Raw genomic sequence first — 25,210 nt, forward strand, 5'->3', positions numbered from 1 at the left:
GACGTCTTCTATTAAGAATGGGTTGTTTTCCGATTCAGAGTTAGTGTCAACAAATACCTTTTGAGTTGCAGCTCTTTTTTTATTTTCGACTGTGGGTGTAGTTCTTGATTTTGCTTTCTCCAAATTTGGAGTAGAATTTAGCACGGTAGTTCCCTGACGCTTTCTCGGCTTCCTCTTTCCCTGGCCTGAGATAAATGGTCCTACTGGAATGGGACTCAGATTGGAGACAGTAACGGCAAGTAAACTTTTATTTTGTTGATCTGATGTACTGGGGATTACTTTTTGAAGATTGGTTACGTCCTTTAAATTGCCCATCCCGCTTGAAGTTTGTAGAGATAGTGCTGCGGAAGGTTCTTCAGCTAAAATGTTTTTTATATTTATATTACCTTCAGATTCTGGAATATTTGTTGTCTCTGCTGCTTGAAACATGTATTCTGGGAATACATCAGGATTTAGTGGGCATATTCCGGTTTTAGAAAAGCCGTTGGTTGCATTTTGAATAGTGGCAGCTTTTCCATATGCTTCAGTAAGTAAGACACCTATTTGAAATTGCGTTACAACTCTGCCTGGGTGTGCCTTAAGCCACTTGGTTATAGCTTGATCGAAATAGGTTTTTAAGGGACCGAAGAATGAAACATCAAGAGGCTGCAGTCGGTTGGTGCAGTGAGAAGGCAAGCAGAGCAGAACAATACCATGTTCTTTGGAGAAAATCAGACCATCAAGGTACTTATGGCTGGAATGGCCATCAACAATTAAAAGCACCTTTTCGTCTGATGAGGCCTTCGTAAACTTTTGAAAATGTTTTAACCATTGCAAAAATACTGGTCCAGTCATTCAACCAGACTCCTGAGCAATGCCAAGAGTCCCTGGGGGAGCATTATCAGTAAGTTCGTTCTTTCTGTTTTTTCTGGGAAATATTAAGGCTGGTGGGATAAAATTACCATTGGAACTCATGCAGCAAACAACGGTTACATGGGATCCCCTTTAGACACTGGTTATGGCTCCTACTTGCTTACGACCTGTTGTTGCAAATATTTTTTGAGGCTTTTGCAAAGTAGAGAGTGCTGATTCATCGACGTTATATAAGTTAAGTGGGTTGATATTTTCTTCTTTAATCACCTTTTCTAGAATCTCAAAAAAACGAGCAACTTGTGGTTTGTTGAAAGCCTGGGCTCTAGCAGCAGATGTCGCCTCTGGCTTACGTAATGCTATATCCGGATTTCTTCTTCGGAATTCTCGCAGCCAATCTTTTCCTGCTGTTTTCTTCTCACGGTTAAAGTTGTGTTATGGAAAGCCATTTTTAAAAGCTAACTGGTAGGCCAAGCTTAACACATCTTTCCTTGTGAGTCCAAAAAATCTTGACTCTAGAAGTTTTAGATGTTCAACTAACTGCCCTTCTACTTCTGGTGGAAAAGTAGGCTTAAATCTACCGAGGCGTTTTTCCCCCGTCTTTATTGTTTTATTTGTTTTTAAAGCATGTTTTCGTAGGGTTGCTTGTGGTACCCCGTAAGTCTTAGATGCCTTTAACCAGCCCATTTCACCATTATTGACCGCTTCTATGACTTTTAACATCGAATCTGTACTCCATGACTGCCTATTTGTCTTTCTTTCGTATAATCGGGGCATGACAATCTGGAATAACAAATAAAAAAAATATTTCTATAAGTCGGGCAAAATGACATACTATATCATTTTAGCCGACAACGCACTATGTCATTTTACACGACTAGAGAAAACAAAAAAAAAATTCTAATATTTGCCTTATTCCTCTTGTGAATCTCTTATTACTAAATGTTAAAAAAAATAGTTTAAATAATCAGTTAAAATAAAACAATGTTGTCTACTATTATAACCAAATTAAACAAAGCGCGAAAAATATTTTTGCACCACAAATTTAGAAATATCGAGCGTACACCTCCGTTAGTGAGCAGAGACAAACTGAAGTGGTTGGAACCTGTTGGGTAAATAATTTATGATCTAATTTAGCGCATGCGTATATTCTTACGACGTTAGCAAGTTACATATAATAAGTATATCATTTTAACCCACTATGTCGTTTTGTACACCTTTCCCCTACAGTTTTTGTGTTTTCACTAGAGGGCGATCGTTGCGTTAGTTTTTAGTTTTTTTAAATCTCCTAACTTTTTTGCAGCTCCGTATATTGGTTTGAAAAGTAACAAAATAATTTCCTTTTTTAATATTGCATAAAAGATGTAAACTTTATTAAAGTCGCTAGGATTTTCGAAATAATCGCACTTTTAGGTTTTCATAATATGTGAATGACTTAAATTTACTAGATTTTTAGCAATGCAATCCTAAATAAAATAAAATTAGTACCTAAGATTATTGATATTTATGTAAAATAAGAATAGTTACTAAATAAAAAAAATATTACGAGTTTTTTGTTAATTCTTATATTATAATCAAAGTAAATGATATTTATTAATTTTTTTTAATATTTTGTTTCAAACAAATATACCAAAAGCAATGATAAAGAAACATACAAATAGCGCTACTATAACAACTGTTCAAAATGCCCTGGATTAACTTCAATGCATTTTAAAATAATGACCGAGAGCCGTATTTTAATAAGAAGATCCTCATTATTTTTTAACATATTTCCAGAATTAACTATTTTTACATTTAGTTCATTTAGATTATTTTCTAAACAATTGATTTCAAATATACCCAAATACAGAAGTCCATGGGGTTTAAGTCTGGACTACGCGTAGGCCAAAGCAAAGGTCCTCCAGGGCCAATCCAACGTTCGGGATATTGTTCGTCAAGATAATTGCGTGCTGTCAAGAAAAATGCGCTGGCGCCCCATCTTGCATAAAATACATGTTCTGCCTAACATTTAATGGTATATCTTCGAAAAGACCTCCAAGTTTATGTCGTAAGAAATTTAAGAACGAGTCTCCATTCAAATTAGGTGGTAGTTCATGGGAGCCTATTATATGGTTTCTAATAATGCCACACCAAAAGTTTAAATTCATGCTGGAAATGATGACTGACAACTGAATGGGGGTTTTTAGTATCCCACATATGAGCATTTCTAAAGTTAAATACGCTGCGTCTAGTAAATGTAGCCTCGTCTGTGAATAACACTCTGCTAATAAGCATTGGATCTGCGTTTTGCCTATTTTTAAACTGACGACAAAACTGCATTCTGGCTGGCAAATCTGGTGGGATCAAACACTGAACTGGTGTAAAGTGGTATGGATAGAGGCCTTCTTTCTGAAGTACTTTACCAACACATGATTTGCTTACAGCCGTAGCTACCGCTGTTCGCCTAGTACTTAACCCGAGTTTCTCCTAGTCGGCTATAAATTATTTGGAATAATTTATGGCTGGAAATATTTCCTGATACCTGCGTCATGCATGGCGTTCATTAAAATTTACTTGCGCATAAACACAAAGCATATCAAGCATCTCCAAATTGGTAAACAAATTATGCTTAGGCATTACTTAAAATGGTTAAATCTAAGAGAAAAACTTTTTTACTCGTTTTAAAAGTTTTATATGACATTCAAAAAGTTTGACATAAGTAATACAAACACTTGTATCCAACGCCAACTGCCAAAGATGCGATTTAAATAAAATAGTAAATAATTATTATTTTAATAATTTTTTTGGAAAATGGTAATTATGTCAGAAATAATTGTGCCTGGTAGTATGAAATCTCCACGTTGTCTAATACTATAGCAATTGTGCACATCACTATAAAATAGTCTTATTTTCTTATACTATATACTTATAAATACTTATAAATAGTCTTATAAATACTTATAAATAGTCTTATTTTCTCACAAATATATTTAGGACGCAATTTATTTTTCATTTAAAATAATAGAATTTAAATACTATGAAATAAATTTTCTTCGAATTTGATTGATTTTTTCGTATTTTTTATGGTAAGAAAATCAAGCAACAAAAAAAGTTCAAAACTTCTAAATTAATCTAAAATTAAGAAAAAAAGATTCTTACTGAGTTTTTTTAACAATATTTTCTGACATTTGGTCGATTTCTTAATTTTTCTCACATTATTTTAACATTTTAACTCATTTTGTATGTATTGATAATTTTAATAAATTTATTTATTAATAATTACATATTCTTGAATTCTTACATTTTTTAATAGTTTCTTGATTTTTTAAAAATTCAACGAAATTAAAATTTTAAAAAAAAAACGGGATTCTCTAATTTTGATTAATTTCTTAGTTCAAAAAATATTGGAAAATGCCATAGGTAATAACAAAAATTCTTGGAAAATGTCTGAAAAATATTAAAATGAAAGTATTTTATAATTAACATTTATATAAACATTCGATTGTTTTTTTTTATTTCGATGGTTTTTTGATTTCTCAAGAATGTTAAACAAAATTCAAAGAAAGTCTTTAAAAAATTCAACCAAACTAAAAATATTACCGATTTCTGAGATTTTTCATTAATTACTTCGTAATTATTAAAATTTCAAAACAAACTTCAGCAATTTTAATTCATCTTTTAAAAATTTGAAAATTTTAATGATCTCTTTATGTTAAAACAAAACCTTCACATATTTTAAGTTTTCCTATTTTTTTCCAGGCATTTTCTAATAATTTTTGTTACTTTACGTGGCATTTTCACTTTGCTATCTAACTTTTTCAAGGCAATTAAGCTCATTAGTTATTTATTCCAGGCAGTTATCGGACTACATTTCCCATTTTTTTAAAAATGAAATTAAAGGAAAATATATGTGAAACAAAGGCATAGATTTGAAAACTGAAATGCACCTTCTTTTAATAAAATTATTGGATACCTATTTCAATATTTTTTCCAGCAATTTTTAAACGTGAAGAAATTTTCATGAAAATTGAGAAAGACTTATTCCAAAAATAGAACATTTTTATGGACAAAATGCGCATATCTTTGAAGCCGAAGAAAGTAGATATTTTAAAACCAGTATCATCTAATAAAACCATTGGATTCCTGCTTCAGAATTTAATAATAATATCGTTTATTTAGTATAATAGCTGCATACAAAAAACTGGTATCAAAAAAGTATATAAAATATACAAACTAGAAAATACATAAGGCAAGGAGAAAAAAAATACAAGAACCGTGAGAAGCACGAAAAACGAAACATTGATGTCATTAGGTAGCTTATTAAACTCTATTAAGCCCTTGAATAAAACAGTATTGAGCATTTGACTGGTTCGACATCTATCTACCAGAATAAAATCTGTACGATTTCTTTTATTTTATTCATATACATCTGCGAATACTCTTAATTTTTGACAAATATATTCGGGTAGTAAAGGTTTCTATTTTAAAAATAAACAAGTACACATTAAACATAATTCTTTGTTTTACAGATAACATATGTAGGACGTTTAACATAGTAGCATAGACTCAATAGGAGCATAACGATCACATTTCAATACTAATTTCATAGCTCTGTTTTGTATTATTTCCAGTTGGTCCACTTTATACTGAGGCAAACCAAACAGCAGTGCAAAACAGAATTGTAAATTGGGAAGTACAAGGGCAGCTGTAATTTTGTTTGCATAGACAAATTTTACAGATTCGTATCAGAAATCCTACTTCTTTCGAAAATATTCTTATAATATAGTCTGCATGGGCATGTAATTTTAGGTTAGCATCTAAAATCACTCCCAGATACTTAATCTCTTTTTTATAAAATTTTTTCCCCATTCACAATAATCCGCACATTATTCATGTTAGCTTGATAAGTTTTTGAATTCTTTGCAAAGACGCAAAATTAAGACTTGTTTGTATTTAAGCTTAATTTATTTATACAGAGCCATTCGAATAAATTACAAAGGTTACCGTTCACGTCTGCCTGCATCTCATGTAGGTTCTTTCCTACTACATACAACATAGTATCATCTGCAAATAAACTTATTTTATACTTTTTTATTGCATGTACCATATCGTTGATATAAAGGATGAACAATAGTGGACCTAAGACCGTTCCCTGGGGAACACCATATGCAACATTAAGAATTTCTGACATAACATTTTTATATTTTACTCGTTGGACCCTATTACACAAATAGGATTTTTACCAGTCTAAAACACGCCCCCTAATTCCTAACTGTTTCAACTTGTTAATCAAAGTATCTCTATTTATAGTTTCAAAGGCTCTTCTGAAATCTAGGAATACCGCCAAACCCATTTCACCAGTATCAATGGTTCTGAGAAAATCATCACTCAAACCAACAATAACTGATTCACATGAGTGAGAATCCCGAAAACCCTGATGATGCAAAGATGCTGCTCCTCTACACATGATTCTAGCAACTTTTCATAAATGGGTACTGTGTTTATTGGTCTAAACTCATCGTGATTTTTTGTGTTTGACATCTTGGGAACAGGAATCACTGTTGATAACTTCCATGATTCAGGAAAGATGCCAGTACTAAGAGATGTATTAATCACATCTAAGAGACGATCACCAACAATATATGCGACGTCACATAGAAACTGTTTCGATATTCCACTCTCACCACCTCCAACTTTTTTTAAACTTTTAAGAATGCTTTTCATTTTTGCCATGGATATTATTTCAACTTTAGAAAAAACTTTATTGTCGTTGGAAATTCCCAAATTAGGATCTATAACTGTTGCTCGGTGTGGAATATTTTGGATAATACTAGCAATACTACTAACAAAATATTCGTTAAATTTGTTCGCAATTTCTGCTTCTTGCTTTACTATTGCCACCTCAAACTTTATTTCGTCTGGCATCGTTTGATTTTTTCCTGGTAAAAGAGTTTTAAGGTTTTCTTTTGGCTTATTTCTATGTGCATTAACGGTCTCCTGATAATATTTTTCCTTCTCACATCTGATTTTATTCACAATACTATTTCTTTTGGTCTTATATTCATTCCAGGTGTTCTCATCCTTATTTATAACAGCCATTTTATATAATGTGTCCCTTTCCAGCATCAATTAATTTATCTCTTGGGTAATCCAGTTTTTGTTATGAAATTTTTGCCAAACATTTTTAAAAATGAAGAAATTTGCATGAAAATTTAAAAAAAATTGAACATTTTATGGATAACTTGCGCATGTCTCTGAATCTAAAGAAGGTAGTGATTATTTTAACACAGTTTATTGGACACCTATTTTAACATTTTTTTCAAAAAAAAAAAAAATTAAGATATATCGCTTGGAACTTTTTTGGAACTTGGAACAAAATTTCGCGAGACGCTTTTCACTATATTTTTGCAACATTTAATAAAAAAGTTAAATAATCTGCTTACAATTTGAAAAAAAAAACAAGTCTTAAGGCTTGTAAGCGCCGTCATGGCAAATTTCCACGGAAATTCTCCACGATATTAATGCAATATGTATAATAAGTGCATTTTTACCCGAACGAAAGGGCGAAGAGAGGCAAAATCGAGTGTAGTAATTTATGCGAATGTCAAAGGGCAGTAGGTCAGCAAAACAAGCGGTTTCCTCCCGATATATTAAGGGAAAATCTGGTTCAGAGACCATTTTTTCCAATATCCAATACTTTTATCTAGATATATTTAACATCAAACGGGCGATCAAAGAACGATAAATCAAGGCGAGAGGGGGGTGGAAACTGCCATTTCGCAGTAAAAGTGTAATTTATTCATCAATTTGTTCGCCGAGACTTCGAGACTTATTTATGGTGCACGGGAACTTCGCGCGCGTCTTATAAATTTCCCGGGAAACTATGGTTTCCGTCCTCGAAAAATTAAAGTTTCACCTTATTAATGAGATTAATTTCGTCTTGGAGTCTCGGCTTTTTGATGCCCTGCTAAAAAGTCAAAGTTCGTGCAAAAGAGTCAACGTTTTTCAGGAAAATGTCCTTTTTTTAAATATTTATGAAATACGTAATTAGAGAAAAAAAAGTATTAAAAATAAGAAAACATTTAGTATATCGCAATTTCATAATTTCAAACATTTTCCGCTCCTTTGTACGAATTTTCTTTTCAATACGATATTACAGTTTTTCCTTGTCGTTGGTTTGGGAGATTTGTTTGCTTTAGGGCAGAAAAGTTATCCCTTTGTCGGCACTATCCTTTTGTCCCTATAAAAATAAAAGCCGGAAATTCGTAACAAATTATGACAATTTCCTTTTGTTTTTCATATAGTCAAAATCCATCGGTTATCCTATTTACGTCCAAGGGAAATTCTATTAGGGTCGTCTCCTTTGAAAAGGTGATGAAAGATGAAATTTTCATAAGTGGCTTTCCCACCCTTAATAAACCTGTAAAAGGGCCTTCGGAAGCCGGAATATGAAGTGGGAAAAACGGCAGGCGAGCCTCATTTAAAATTTAAGTTGTTAATACGATGTGGTGGAGTGCGGTGTATGCGGCCAAAATGGGATCGCATCTTTTATTTCAAAATTTTCCGCCATACTATAGATAAAATTTGACCCTGTAAAGATCATATGTACCGGGTGTACAACTAAGAGAGGTCGCCGGCCATATCTCAGTAACTAGTCATCCCACAGTGTAGGGAAATTTTTTTTTTTTTATAGAAGCGGCAAAGAGAAATCGCTGGAAATTATTTACAAGTTCGTAAGATGACCGCTAGTGGGACAACATTGAAATAGAAAAAAATTGTTTTATTGAAAATATTCAAACTGTATCCTAGAGAAGAATGATGCATTTTAAAGTATGATAAATTCTAAACATTTTTTATTTCAAACTTTTTTTCCTAATCTGTCTAATAATAGGTGGGGGAAGGGTTGAATATTTATATCTAAAATTATTGATAACTTTTGATTAGCCTAACGAATTTTAACGAGCATGTCTTTGTTTTAAAGGGTAACTATTAGGCTTCTATGTGGTCTAATTACTTACCCGACTTCGTTGTTTTGTTAAGCGCTAGAGGGCGGTTTGTGTTAGAGAGCATGAAAAAACATAAAAACTGGCGCAAATCGCAACTCGATATATTATTTAATTTCGAAATTATTAATTAAAATATTTTTGAACAATAAAAATAAAACTCAGATTTTTGTAATAGATAAATTCTTTTATATTTTTAATGGTGTCCTAGATGCTCAAACTGTTTTCTTTCATTTTCAATGCATAAGTCGTTGTGTCATTGATAGAACCGCTGTCTGGATTTCTGCTGTGGGTAAGAAATTTATTGCATTGCGTATTCGGTCCTGCATGTCGTTCTGTATTATGGGTGGGGTGCAACAACTAAATCGTTAATCCTTCCACACAGATAAACATCTAGGACATCTGGGGATCGAGCAGGCCAAGTAAATATACTTCCTATTCCTATCCAAAAACGATACAGCCTGGTTAAGTATCGACGAACTTGAACTGCAAAATGTGCAGGACTACTATCATGTTGGAAAATTTGCTCTCTTGTTTCCAAATCAACATCTTCCAGTAACCTCGAGAGATCATTATGCAAAAAATGTAACCACATTTACAGTCCATCTCCCTTGGTGTTGAGTCTCGCGGATCCAACGGGGATTTTCTACTGCCCAATAGTGCAGATGATGCATGTTTACACCACCATCGCTGTTAATAATGCCTTATCTGTCCATAATATCTTTGAGATAAATCGAGGATCTTCTCTAACCATGTTCAACAGCCCATGACAAAAATTGAGTCTGTTATCAAAGTATTTCGAGAAGCGCCTGGTGCAGAACCACGTGATATGGATGAAATTGAAGTAAAAAAATAATAAATATAAGATATTAGGATGGTTATTAGTGTTGTAACAAATAAAAATAAGTACCTGTGCTCTTTCAGAATATTTTCTGCTGTACCGTGGGATATTCCCAAGTCCTACAGAAGAATTTCGGATTCTTATGTGAGGAAGCATTTTCCATTAACTCAAAATACACTACTAGCATGTCAAAAGCTCTGTCGTTTGGAATCACGTTTGGCATTTTTAAAAACTTAAATGATTTCAAAAACAGTCTGCGACGTTACATTTGACACCGATTATAAACGTTTTATTATGGTCCTGAAAATATTTATCAATTTTCATTTGTTTCCAAAGCTTACTACTAATCTGTGACGTAATAATGTCAGCGCGGTACATTGTTCAAAAATATTTTAGTATATAATTTTGGAATAAAATACGATCTCGAGTTGCGGTTTGCGCCAGTTTTTATATTTTTTCATGCTCTTTTAGCCCAAATAAAAAAATAATATCGTTGTATTTAATAGTTGCCAGAAAATTGCTGAAAAAGTCCGAAGTAACACACACCGCCCTCTAGCACTTAACAAAACAACTACCGGGGTAGTTATTATACCACATAAAAGCCTAATGATTATCCTTTAAAACAAAAGCAAGTTCGTTAAAATTCGTTAGGCCAATCAAAAGTTATCAACAATTTTAGATATAAATATTCAACCCTTTCCCCACCTACTATCTGACAGATGATTAGAAAAAAAAGTTTATAATAAAAAATGCTTAAAATTTATCATACTTTAAAATGACATAATTTTTCTCTAGTATTCACTTTAAATATTTTCAATAGAACTCATTTTTTCTATTTCAATGTTGTATTACGCCTCCTAGCGGTCATCGTATAAACTTGTAACTAATTTCCAGCATTTTCTCTTTGTCGCTTTTATGGGAAATATTTTTTTCCCTACTCTATGCGATGACTAGTTACTGAGATATATGGCCTGCGATCTCTCTTAGTTGTACACCCGGTACATATGTTAAAGGAATTAAATTTGAAGACGATGTAACACGTGACTCAAGGATAAAGCGCGATAGAATAAGACGACAAAGTGATGTTTAGCTTAATACGAAGAAAGCCAGATATAACCTTTTAGCTAAGAAGAAACACGGGTATTTAATTTCCAGCCCTCGTCCCACGTTAATCGTCAAATATTGACCGAAGGCGCCCTTTTTTATCACACTATCCCCGTTACACTTAAGAATATCCATCCAACTTTTTTCGCTTGTTATCGATCGGTTGTAACCTTTCTTCAAAGTCTATATATTTTAATTTGTTAATATATAGAGACTTTACTTTCTTTGTCTATAATATTTTTGTTTAAATTATAAAATAAAGCCAAAAAATTGGTTTCTTGTTACACACCCTTATACAAACCACTCCTGCGGCACGATTGCATGGTTAGGGAACACGCGAATTCGCCCTTAAATTAATTTTAGACGACAAGTTGCCTAATAAAAATAACTCTGCAGCACTTTTTTTTTCGAAATTATTATTCGATAAAAAGCCGCCCTTCGTGTGACGTTATCTTTTTTTTTATAAATAAAATAGTTCGCATGATTTATGGTCGATATAGTGTATTAAAAAAGGGTGGATGCAGTTTTTTTATCTATATAAATTTTCTTTTACAAAATAATAAAGGCTTAATATTAATTATTCCAAAGAATTACAAAAAAAATATTTTTTTTTTAAATTTTATTAGGAAAATAGCTTTATTAAACAGCAAATAATCTGTAGTAATTCATTAAAAATTAGTCATACATCCCTTAAATAATATAAAATTTTTTGCATAAGAGCGATCGGAATTCTCCCATGCAAACAAACCCAATTGTTATCACGATTTTCCGTAAACTATAGGCAACCCGCTCAACCGTTCGCCCGGATATCGATCGATTCGCTTCTGCGGAGCAGACGCGGGATTCCTCGGGAATCTCGACACGATTTTAACCTTAAATTAAATTTTTATCCGGGTGACAGTTTGACTGCTAGATGTGCCTTTAATATTTTCACTTTATGGTAAGTTGAGAGTTTAATTTGTCGTGCAAATTGGCCATTAACTTGTCAATTTAATAGCAAGTCTTTAAACGTAAACAAATCACATATTGCGCTGACGTCATCCGGGTTAGGGTTTTGTTGTTATACAACGTGTGAGTAGGTTTACATTGTTTACATTTAATAGGTAATTTTAATTTATTTATTGGGGAATGAAATTTGTAAAGTAATTAGATTTTATTGTATGACATTTTAAACATTTCTTTGATGCTTGACCCATAGTTAATGCACCTCTTCAATTCATTTGACATTTGGACGCATTACGTCACGAATTAAACTTTTTGAATTTATATGACTTTATGTTTATGTCCCTAAAACTGCCAGGCGCAAACGATCTTATCCACCCTGGTTTACCTCTGAAATTATTGAATCAATTAGAAATAAACATAGCTCGTGGAGGAAATATAAGCGTTTTCATCAACAATATGATTTAACTAAATTTAGAGAGCTGCGATTGAAAATAAAAAAAGATATTGAACTGTCACACAGACAATACTGTGTTAATCTTGAAAATAATTTATTTTCCCAACAAAACAATTTTTGGAAGCTAATTCAAAACTCACAAAATAACAATTTGTTACCTCAAAATATGACTGACCAACAGGGAATGATTATGTCTGATCCTCAAGCTATTGCAAAAGCATTCGCAGATTTCTTTAAAAGTGCATAATGTTTCTTCCACTGCTACACAACCTGGCAACAATGGTCAAAACATATTTGCAGATACCATCATTATATCCAGATTCACGGAAGATGAAGTATTACGAGCTCTTAAAACGATTAAACCAAAAGCAACTATTGGACCCGACAGAATTCCTGCTTTCCTTCTCTATGATTGTGCCATAGCTTTTGTTACACCATTAACTTTCCTTTTTAATTTAGCGTTAAAACAAGAAAGCTTTCCTGATCTTCGGAAAATATCTAAAATTATCCCTGTACACAAAAAGAGTGACAAATATCTTATAGAAAACTATCGCCCTATAACAATAATTAATAACTTTTCTAAATGTTTTGAACGTGTTCGGCATACTGCTTTATATCCATCAATGAAACATCTGATTGACAGTAGACAACACGGTTTTATGAAGGGCAGGTCTATCACAACAAATCTAGTTTCTCTTACTGAATTTATAACTGAATCAATAAATAACAACTCTCAAATCGACGTCATATATACGGACTTTTCTAAGGCCTTTGACCGACTGGACCATGGCATTCTCGTTAACAACTTCGATTGAATTTAAGGATTTTCTTCCGGCCTAACGAATCGTTTTAGATCCTACTTGAGTGACCGCCCCCAGTACGTAGAATGCTATGGTCGAAGCTCGGCAAAGATTGTTGCCGCCTTTGGAGTCCCGCAGGGCTCAATTTTGAGACCGGTTTTTTTCAACTCATTTATTAATAAAATATCTGATGAACTTTCTGTAAATAGTCTATTATACGCGGACGATAAAAAAGTTTTTTATAGAATTAACAGCATTTTGGACTGTATTTTACTTCAAAGTGACTTAAACAAACTTAATGCATGGTGTAAAAATAATAACCTGCCTCTAAATGCTGCTAAATGTAATGTTGTTTTTTTCAGTTTAAAGAAAAAAATAATTATTTATGACTATACCATAGACAATGTCACAGTCCCTAGATCAACAGTTTTGAATGACTTAGGTGTAACATTTGATAGCTCTCTTTCTTTTCAGCCACATATTACAGATATTATCAAACGTAGCTACAGAATGCTAGGTTTTGTAATACGTAACTCTCATAATTTTAATAATATCCTCAGCCTAAAAATCTTATTCTTCTCATATGTCAGATCCATACTTGAGTATGCTTCTCAAGTTTGGTCCCCTTATTACCAAAACCATAGAAATGAGATTGAGGGTATACAGAGAAAATGTCTAAAATTTCTTTGCTATAAATGCGATGGAGTGTACCCAGAAATCGGTTTTCCACATGCACGGTTACTGGAAAGATTTTTCTTTCATTCTTTAGAAGATAGAAGAAAATCTGCTGATTTGCAGTTTCTATATAAATTAGTGAACAACTTAATCGACTTGCCAGAATTATTACAAAAACTGACCTTTCACATACCTCGCGTATCAGCCAGAAACTCACAAACATTTTACCTACCTAGACCAAGGACTTAAGCAAGAACATTAACAAATTTTCTCCACTACGCAGAGCCTGTAACACATATAATTCTGTTCAGGGTCAATGTGACTTATTTAACTGTAGCATAGCAGATATCAAAAAAGTACACTATTCTTAGTAAAACTTTGTTTTTTTTCTTTACTTTTCTCATTGTTTTTTTTTTAAGCATTTCCTTATTGTTATTGATTGTAAATGTTTTTTTTTTCCCATTCAGTAATTGGATGTATTTCTGTTGAATGGCGTAAATAAAATAAAATAAAAAAATAAAATGTTATGTTTGTATTTCTATAATTTTGCTACTGAATTTTATATTTTCGTTTATTTTTTTTTAGAATTTACTGACTCTCTTAAGATTTTGGTTTTGGGTTAACTTGGTTTTAATTAAATATTTGTAACACGAGGGCTATGCACTATATATGTATAAATTTCATATTAATAACAAATCCATATGATATTTAGATTCATGACGTCAGGAAATTAACTATTTTTAGGTTATGATAATATTTATGTTGAATATAAATAATTGGGTTGGTCTAAGGGTGAGTTTACATATTTCTTAATAATTTCTTAGGTTATGTTAATCGAACAAGTAAATGCTTCTATCAAATTAATTTTACGGTTGTGTCATTATAAATTGTAATATGTTTAGGTTATGTAGTATCTCTATATTTTTGTTTAGTTTGGCTGGATTACTTTAAGGGTGGAGTTAGGATTTAATATATATGCAAAATATAAAATTCTGGTTTTCATCAAAAATTTTAATATTTACAGCAATATGGCTGAACTATAAATTTCAAAATATTTATGACTTATTTTTTGGGTTGGCCTAAGGATGACCTTACATATTTTTTCATTTTAAACAATTCTCAAAATGTGTTTTTTTTTTAAAGCTATGTTAATTGAACAAATAAAAGTATCCATTAAACTCATTTGACGTTTGACATTAACAATTGCAAAATGTTTAGGTTGTGTTAATATTTCTATTTGTTTGTTTGACTGGATTATCTTAAGACTAGATTTACATAACCTATTAAAAAAATCCTAAAATATGGTTTTCATTAAATAATTTATTTACTTATAACAAGGTGGCTATGACCAATAAATTTCAATATATTTATTAGTTATTTTGCCAAATCCATTTGACATTTGGGCTCATGACGTGAGAAATCGGCTTACTTTTAGGATATGTTATTATTTCTATAATTTTGCTATTTAGGTGAGCTTACATATATTTTTATTCTAAACAAGTTTGTAAATCTAGGAGTCTTCTTAGGTTATGTTAATTGAACAATTAAATAATATGGCAACAAGGCCTTAATCTGAACACGCCTACATATACTCTTAAACACAAATAATCTTGCGAATAATTTTTCATTTTAGTCGGCGAAATGCGTCACATAAAAAGGCTCTACTGCACTCATCGCCATGTTGCCAAATCAGTATGCATATCAAAATGTACGGACATTTTCACCAATCTTGCCCTCGAAGATTGGCTTTATCAGAATAGGGATTTCACCCATAGTCATCTTTTAATGTTCTGGAGAAATGAGCCCTGCGTGGTTATTGGTCGTCACCAAAACCCTTGGTTGGAATGTAATTTTGCGGCGTTGCCATGCATAGAAAACGGGGTGAAATTGGCGCGAAGAAACAGCGGAGGCGGAACAGTGTATCACGATTTGGAGAATTTGAATTTGACGTTTTTTACTGGGAGGAGCGAGTATAGCAGGAGGAGCAACTTGGAGGTTATTTCTAGGTAAATTAGTGAGTAGTTTATTGCATATATATTTCATATAATGTACTTTTTAGATCACTAAAGAACTCGTTTAATATAGAAACGAAGATTAATGAACGTGAGGACTTGTGTATAAAGCAAAGCAAAATTTCTGGCACAGCGTCCAAGTTAGGAAGAACCAGTGCCTACCACCACTGCACTTTGCTCATAAACTCCAATAAAACCAACTTAAGTTTAGCATTAAGGAACATTTTGGACTGTGAGGTTAAAACTAATGCCTCAGTGTCTGTGAGGTCAAAAATCATGAATTTAAGTGAGGTTATTCCAGATGTTACTGTGGAAGGTGTTATGAAAGCTATACTGTTGGAATATGCTTCAAAAGAGATTGAGATTATTGAGGAAATCGATGAAAATCACTTTCCTGGGGTGGGGAAGATTAGGGAAATGTTTGAGAGTGATTCGTGGAGGTTCTTGCGGACACCAAAGTTCACTTTATTTAGGAATTTCAGTAATGGTCAAGTGTTTATGGAGATTGATAAAGGAATTGTTACAGATTTGGGTGTAAGTGTCCATGTGGATGATGTAAGTGCGTCATTTCAACACCTGCTTGGTAAGAGATTTAGTAAATTGGTGCTGGATGAGTTTGAGTTGGTTGTTGAAGGTTTACAGCATAGTAAAATAGGGAGGATTAGTTGTAATAAGTCTTTAAAGTAATAAAATAACTTTTTTTAGTAAAATATTTTTTTAATGTGTCATTAAAATGCTGAGTATTGTATTTTAATGTCAATTAAGTCCTTTGTGCGAATTTGCCGACTTGAAAAACGCTTGATGAAGAAAACCCGCATCTGTTTCCTGTCCGAAACATTTCAAATTAAATTTTTCCTTGAGGCGGAGAGGTTTCGATTAAAGGTTACGGAAATTAAGCGTTTCTTTAAATTTCTGCGTTAGACAGGGTTGACCTTTTAGAAGAAAAGGGACTTTTTTTCCCTCGATTTTCATTTATTAAAGCAGTCTTATTCCAGAATTAAATAAAAAAATAAAAAAATAAAAAAAAATAAATAAAAAAATTCAAGTTAAATTTCAGGGACCCAAGGAGTTAAGAAGAAAGTATTTACTTATTAAACAGTTGCCATAAAGTTTAAGTAATTTATTATGCATTAGGTTTTAAAGGGAAAGGTGAAACTATGACGTAACTAAGTTATTCGCAATTCCTTAGCAACCCTTGGTGGGAATCCCATTAAACACGTAAGAGGCATTATTGATATTCTTAGAATGTTCTAAAGTGATACCTCGAATATCCTTGTATTTAACGTTTTACTGTCTGTACATAGAAATGTATTTTGCATGTAAATAATGTGAAAATCAGGTTATCCAAGAATTTTCTAAATACGCCTTTTCTTATGTGAATTACATTTTTGTACTTCCTCCTGTTATTCCCATCGGAAGAAAAGACTATCATTATTTCTTTATCCAGTATAAATAGAAAAAAAATTTACTCTCATTTAAAAAAAAAATCCAAATTCTTAATATAATATTAATTTACTTTATTGTCAGAAACATTTTTTAAAAATTTTGTAGACATAGCCCGTAAAATAAAAAAAGAAAACAAAAAAAAACCAGAATATACATAAAATATAAATATACATAAATATATTCTATAATATTTTTTATAATTAAATAAAAAATGCAATTATAGTACATAGTCGTAGTTTCGCAGAAAAAAAGTTAAAAATTTAAATAAAATAATTATAACGTTTAATGAAGTTATTAACTAGAAAATAATGCTCTCTCCAGCAAGTGTGATCAAAGTGTTGCAAAATGCGGGAAAATATGTCTATGACTTAATTTCGAATGGCAGATGGTTGTGCATTTTTTTGCATTGTAGATAATAAAACTTTTAACTAACTCCGAGACTGATATTGAAAGGTAAAAATCATGCTCTCGTTTTTAAGTGGATAATTGTGAGATGGCCTTTCTGGAATTGCTGGTTCATGGTTACGAATTAAGTAAATTAATCCAAATATTAATAAAGAAAAAATACCTAATATTTTATATTTTCTAAAAAGAGTTCTTGACTGGGAGTCCTACTATTTAGTCTCAGCGAATATAGAACTACTTCCCTTTTGTAGTTTAAAAATACGCTTAAATTAAGTCGCACAACATGTATCTCAGAATCAAAGGGCGTACCGGAGATGCGACTTGAGAAGAGCGTAATAGAGTGATTTAGACGTTATCAATTTTAACTCCTAAAACTAATTATCTAAGTGCAAAAAATGTAGAGCTTAATTTTTTGGGTCAGGCTTAATATCCGGCCGTAATATTATTCCTTAATATCCGAGTTGCTTCAAGTATGTATAGTTTAGGTGAAGTTACTTGGACAAGTATAAAAATTAAAAACGTGCTAACGGCGTTTTCTTTATAAGGCATTGGCGTGCATATAATTTTTGTTTCTCTGGCTTAATATATATATATATATATATATATATATATATATATATATATATATATATAGTAAAAATATTATTTTACAACCAACAAAAACATTTATCAAGTCATGCAAGAGACTTGATAAATGTGGTTAGATTTAAAGACACATATGTTTAACAGTTTTTTTTTTAATTCATGTCTTCAAAACTGGATTCATTATTGGCATGCATTATAATTGGATTAATTCGCGGTATCTATTATATCTAATTAAATTATTGTATTTAAGACTTATTGAACTTACATTAAAGTAAATATAACGAAAGGTTTCATTAAAAATTTAACTTTTACAAATACATTTAAAATAAGTGAATAAGTCTATTTTCTTCTTCTTTTCAATATTTGAGTATTTTCTAAATTGACATTTAATATAAATGACATAATACCCAAAATAAGTGACTCGTTAACTTTAATGTCAAAAATTCAATTTAACCTTAAATTTTTATCTTAAAAAACAGTACTGTATTTTTTTTAATTAAGAATATATTAATGATATTTTTTAACGTACAATGCATTTAAAAATTACAATTCAGGTGTAAAATATATTCAGGTCAAAAATGACACGTGTTAAGAAATTGATTTTTTTTTCTCTTAAAATTTGATCGGTAAAATGATCATAAGCTAATACATTTTGAAATGCCTAAAAATATTTACCACAACTATGCGATTCATTATCACTAGTATCGGGCCGCAAAAATTACATTTTTATTGTTCAAAAGTTGAGACGAAAGTAATTAAAACAAAACATCAACAGTATATAACAAATAGAATAACAACAAGAACTACAGTATAATATAAACGCGAAACCAATTTAAGGGTGAGCCAAGTCTGCACCATGCTAATTTTAACACACACAAAATTCAAAATTGTTTTAATTATTACCATATACAGATCTAGATATTATGGCACGCGTCTTAAGAAATGGTTGATTCTTCGCAACATTATTTCCACGTACAAAAGGGGTGGTCCAATAGCGCCCCAAATTGAAATATAAATTTAAATATTTTTTATACAAATTTTCAAATGGCACATTTTTAGGCTTAAAAATGCGAAACTTTGTCCTAAATTTAACCATCTTCGTATCTCTTATATTTACCGAGATGCCCATAGTGAGTTAGGAATTTGTAACACGTCCTATAATATATAATAGTTAGTAAAAAAATGACGTTTATAAATAATAGACCGCAATACAAGTTAATATTTTACTTATATTCGTTTATTTGAAGAAAAATGTAAAATAACAATAATAAAACGTATAAAAGAATCGCATTACCTATTTTTGACCGTGCGACGACTCTGGCTAATATTCCCGGCCGGTTCACAATTCAATCGCAGCAGCATCGAGAGAATCCCCTATCTTCGCCTGTTTCACGTTATCCGCGCCGAACTTGCCTATTCTGTTTTGCTCTACCTGACAAATATTGATTGTTGAACGGGCCGGGGTGCCGTGGAAAGACTCAAATCGACCGTAAATATACACGGGAATCGATCACTAAATATCGTAATATATTTTGCAGTTTATTTTAATGCATATTTGTAGTATGTTGATTGTATTTTGTACATACTCAATTTTGGAGCTTGACCAAGTAACTTCACCTAAACTATACAGCTTATATCAATTGTAAAGAGACAGATTTTACCAGTGATATCTAAGCTTGCGATGTAATTTATCAAGGGTTGAAATAATACAGGCCCTAGAACTGAACCTTGAGCTTATAAGAAGACTTCATTACATCAACACTTACAATTTGACATCTGTTATTAGGACTTAAACCATTCGAGAGGTGTTCCTCTGAACCTACAGTGCTGCAACTTATTAATTAAACTATGATTATTTACACAGTCGAAGCTTTAGAGGAGAAATCGCAGAAATTTGTTGCTGTCAAGTTGTCCTTCTGTAAGCAAGACCATATTCTATTAGAAAGGGAAAACAGCATCGTTGGCGCCTTTTTGTTTCTTAAGAATCCAGATTGTATTTTACATTTAAACAGAAAAGAATATGTTTTGTGTATGTTTTTAAGCAATCTTTCAATGATCTTAGATAACGTGGAAAGTGATAGCTTAGAAATTTCACGTTAAACTTAATTAATTACATTTAAAGTTATGGTAAAAAGAATATAAAAATTAGTTTCTATAGGACTAGAAACATTTGAAACCTATGAGATTGAAAATATTTATTTAGAGATAAGTCAGCACTAAAATAAATGTTTTTTGTTATCTTGTAAATTAAAGAAATTTAATAATCCTCTTTTTTGCATAAAAAACAATGCTTCAAAGGCATGTCGATTTTCAACTTTTGGTTTCGAAACGGCTTTGGTCTGTAAAAAGTTGCATAGCCCAGTTGTTCAATTTTCTGAAATCAGAAATGCTCCGTGAACAATCTTTGAAATCATGAGTGAGATTGAACTCTTATTTTACGAATTCGTTTTTATCTCAAGATAAACTGCTCCATTCATAGGTTTCAGGAAAGTCAATTGTTCGTTTTACTGCCATTAACTTTAACATTTTCTCTTATAAAGCAACCATTTACTTTTTATGTAATTTTTTTAATGTAGTAGTAGTGGTCTAAAAGGTGTTTTTTAATTACTGCTGTAAAGAATATATCTTTTTTAACTGCTGAAGAAACTTGTTCGCCGATGGAAGTTAAACGCCTGTAAAACTTGGGAGAGTTATTGTTTTAAGTCTTTTTATCTCTCTTTTAGAATTATCCAGATAGAACAAAATCAATTTTCCTACATTTAAAAAAAAAATAAGTTCTCAATATACACTTTAACGGCATTAAACAGTTTTTTTTGGCACTCTTATTGGATATAACCACTTCTTGTGACTTATAAACATAAAAACAATCTATTTTTAAACTATTTTAAAAAAAAAACAAAATTTATAATTTTTGTTCTTTTGAGCCTTTTTACCTTTTTCTCTAAAGGGTATAGTGGTACTATTTTAGGTATGTGTTTGAAACTTGTTGTTTCCTTGCATTTCAGCATATCTAGCCTCTGATAGATATATTTTGCCGTGCAATAAATATTCCATAATTTTAGTCTTTTTCCCTCAACTGTTCCATTGACCACGAAGTTCCTGTTATTCTCACTTGTTGCCAGAGTAACTGAGATATGCTGTAATATGATATGATATAATGCTTTTTTATTTGTTGCTTTTGTAGAAGAGAGGCGTTTGTTCTGTATTCCACCCAGGAATTACCCGGCATTACTTTCACTAATTTAGTAATGGTTTATCCAATCTCTAAGTCTTATCAACGATCCTAGATATATATAGATCCACATCATATCTTGGTACTACGGTTTTAATATTGGTTGATGATTACTTTGGTTTTTGTTTTGTTGATTTTTAAACTATATTCTATATATGTAGTTCTCTCATTTGTCCATTGCATTTATCAGTTGGCTATTGTCTGTTGAAATAATCAAGTCGTCGTGTCGTCCGCATAGCTTAGGTTACTAATTTTTGTTTCTTGAATCTTCTGGATCATCAAGGAGTTTTTTTAGGATGTATCCGCTATATATTTTCAAATTCATTTATTGGTGCTAGCATAAAAAGCATTTCCACAAGTCAACAAAATAAATTATACATATATGATTATAAATACTACATTAAAAATATCAAGAAACACAATAATAATTACAAAACGTGATTTAAAAAAAAATTAAAACCTTAACTACAGATACACTATATAGACCCATGTTTAAAAGAAAAGAAAGTTTAAAAATTCATGTACTGAATAAAATGACTTTTCGATTAGTATATTTCCCAATCGGGATTTAAATTGCAAAAAGGGTAGTTCTATAAGTCTGCCAGGAAGCTTATTAAAAAGATTAACAGCTAAAAACCCTACACCACTCCGAGACCTAGTCAAGCACTGATATAATTACGGGGACTAGTCTGTTCACATTCCGCGTTTCGTAGCCGTGGACTTCTCCATGCACTCTATATTCTAATTTATTTCTGTGTACTCACAATAGATTTTCAAATATATAAACAGATGGTAGGGTAAGTATGCCTAGATTGGTAAAAACATATCTAAAGTCATCCCTAAAACTCAGTTCATCCAGGATTCTAACATCCTTTCTCTCTACAGTAAATAATCTATTTATACGAGGACCATGTCTCCATGCCATGATGGATGATTCAAAAATAGGCTGTTCTTAGAGCTTAAAACTGAGCCTTGGGGAACTCCTATGGTAATATTACTTTGAGCTGATGACACTCCATTCACACTCACAACCTGCCCCCTATCTGTCAAATATGAAGCCAGAAACCGAATACTATCAGGACTAATAGTATACTTAGTCAGTTTTTGCAACAGAATGCTATGAGGCACACAATCAATGCCTTGCTCAAGTGACAGAACAAGACACTGCTAAAATTTAAGTTATTAAAAAAATCCATGATAAAAGCAACAAGGTCCAGGATTGCCATAACCATATTTCTGTTTTTTCGGAAACCAAACTGACAGGTTGTGAATAAATCATTTTCCTCAAAAAACCTTACTAACTGCGTAGCATTGCACCTCTCAAAAAATTTTTGAAAAAATTGGTAGTAATGAGATCGGTCGATAGTTTTCCGGCTTGTTACGGTCCCCCTTTTTAAAAATTGGTATTACTTTGGCTGACTTTAGTATTTCTGGATAAGTGTTATTTTGGAGACATGGATTTATTAGTTTGGTCAGGGGACCAATTATTACATTTCTTATTGATTTTATAAGCTTAACATTCCAGCCGAATATATCGCGCCTTGCTTTATTTTTTGCTCTAAAATTGTACAATTCATGGGAAATTATGTTACAATTAACGTTTTCTTTTGATTTAAAAATGCCCATAGAAGATTTAATAACCTGCCAGAATGCTTTCGATGTATTTTCAGATGAATGAATAAAGCGATCGTTAGCCTTGATCTTTGCTTGCTGTATGGCTGATCTGTAAATTATTCTGTCTGGAGTTTTCAAGTTCTCTGTTAGCAGCTGGAGAATTATATTATCGAGAAACCTCACTTAAGAGATGTAGATGTTCCCGCTTGATTTAAGGTTAGTATCAAACCAGGCCATACCGCAAGTTCGATCAAATCTAATTTTATATGTTTTTTTTTTCTGGAAAGGACTGAATGTAGGTCTCCTCCAAATTCTCCAAAAATTTCCGAAAACACTCACCAACATCCACATCAACATCTGACACAAAAGCCCAGTCACACAAAGAGACTCTATCAAAGAATACAGACATACCTCTTCGCAATAATGGTCGACATACCCTGTTACAGACACTCACCCTACTATTGATATTGGCACTGATGGGTAGGTGGATGTCCTAACCAAGATGATTAGATATTCCAACATCAACAACGTTCGATACAAAAGAATGCATCCCAAAGTTAATAAAGATATTGTCAAGACATGTGCAAAACCATAGCTTTCTAGGGTGTCAGAGAGGTCTAGAGCTTCAGGCTGGGTTGTGTTAAGAAAGAAAGAAAGAAAGAAAGAAAATGTGCTATATTACGTAAGAATAATCTTGTGTACAAGCATTCTACAAGCTAAAAAAACAAAACAAAAATACAATTTCAAAAATTGACAAAACAATGAACAAAATTAAACACAAAAAGACAAAACTCTTTAAACATACTTGAATTTAAGATAACTAAATTAAACAATCAATTACTAAATAAAGGTAAACTTGTTGACAAAACTAGAGAAGAAAAAGGAAAAAAAACTTTCCAACATGTCCACATCATTAAAAAAGTCATCCAGGTTATAATATGCCTTAGCCAATAAAAGCGACTTTAATTCTCTTTTAAATTTCTTCACATCCGATATATGTCTAACACATAGAGGAACATGATTGTAAATTTTTTTACTTATCTAAATTAATGAGTTTTTGGTAAGGGAAGACGTAGGAATAGGTAGGGGAACATCATTTACACGACGAGTCAAATGGCCAGTGTCAGAGGGTAGTTTGGGAATTTTGTGAATAAGAGCAGCTGTTTCTAAGATAAAGAATGAAAAAAGAGTTAGGATTTTTTCAGAAATGAAGAGGAGTTTGCAAGAATTTCTTAACTTAGCAGAACACAGGTATCTAACTGCTTTTTTTTGAATAACAAAGACAATGTTAAGTAGCCCCTTATTGGTTAAATCCCAAAAAGGCAAGCCATACCGAATATGAGATTCAATAAGTGAAAAGTACACTGAACGTGCAACCACCCCTCCCAGCTCTTGTTTTGCCATTCTTACTGCAAAACATCCAGAAGATAATTTCCCAGCTAAATGTAAAATATGATCTTCAAACCGAAGGCGACCATCAATGATAATTCCTAGGAACTTGCAGCACTCTTTATTCTGCAAGAGGGAATTTTCGTCAAACATCAGACCCTGAACATCGCACTTAAACCCCATAATAGACGTCTTTCTTACATTAAACACGAGCCTGTTGGAAGCACACCACCTTGATAAAATCTGAAGGTCTTCAAGGATACCAGTCTTAATATAATCAGAATTTTTATGGTTCCATAGTATGGTGGTATCATCAGCAAACTGAACCACCTTGCCCTGCAGTTTTAATGAACTCAAGTCATCCACATACAGTAAAAATAACAGTGGTCCCAACACTGAACCCTGGGGAACGCCGCATTTTAGGGATCTAGAAGCAGACAAACGCCCAGACACTGTAACCTTCTGAGTACGATTTGATAGATAGGACTCAAGCCATCGCAACGCTACGCCCCTAAAACCATATTTATCGAGCTTAGATAACTGTATTCCATGATCCACACAGTCAAATGCTTTGGATAGATTACAAAACACTGCCGCCGATGATTCTCCAGAATTCAAGGACACACAGACGCTCTCCAAAAAGCTAAAAACAGCATCATGAGTCCCTTTACCGGCTTGAAATACAAACTGATTTGCAGACAAAATGCCATTATGATGTAAAAAGGATTAAATTCTGCTTTTTGCAAGTTTTTCAACTATCTTAGAGAGGGTAGACAAAATAGAAATGGGACGGAAATTACAAGGCTGATCCAAATCTCCACCCTTATGAAGAGGGATAACCACTGCCTCTTTTAAACATTAAGGAAAAATGCCAATA

The 25,210-nt window shown here is 32.2% G+C and overlaps 2 protein-coding genes across 2 annotated transcripts in view; one reads left to right on the plus strand and one right to left on the minus strand.

The window, feature by feature from the left end:
- Positions 1–25,210, minus strand: part of LOC126738327 (uncharacterized) — a 250,508-nt gene that overhangs the window by 79,912 nt on the left and 145,386 nt on the right. The window lies entirely within an intron of this gene.
- On the plus strand, positions 11,559–16,372 carry LOC126738381 (lipoyltransferase 1, mitochondrial-like). Its single transcript, XM_050443688.1, has 3 exons — positions 11,559–11,716; positions 15,284–15,656; positions 15,710–16,372. Exons 2-3 carry the CDS (start codon positions 15,292–15,294, stop codon positions 16,347–16,349), a joined length of 1,005 nt encoding a protein of 334 aa, XP_050299645.1. The 5' UTR covers positions 11,559–11,716; positions 15,284–15,291; the 3' UTR covers positions 16,350–16,372.

The sequence above is a fragment of the Anthonomus grandis genome, chromosome 1 (genome assembly GCF_022605725.1).
Source record: "Anthonomus grandis grandis chromosome 1, icAntGran1.3, whole genome shotgun sequence".
NCBI lineage: Eukaryota > Metazoa > Arthropoda > Insecta > Coleoptera > Curculionidae > Anthonomus > Anthonomus grandis.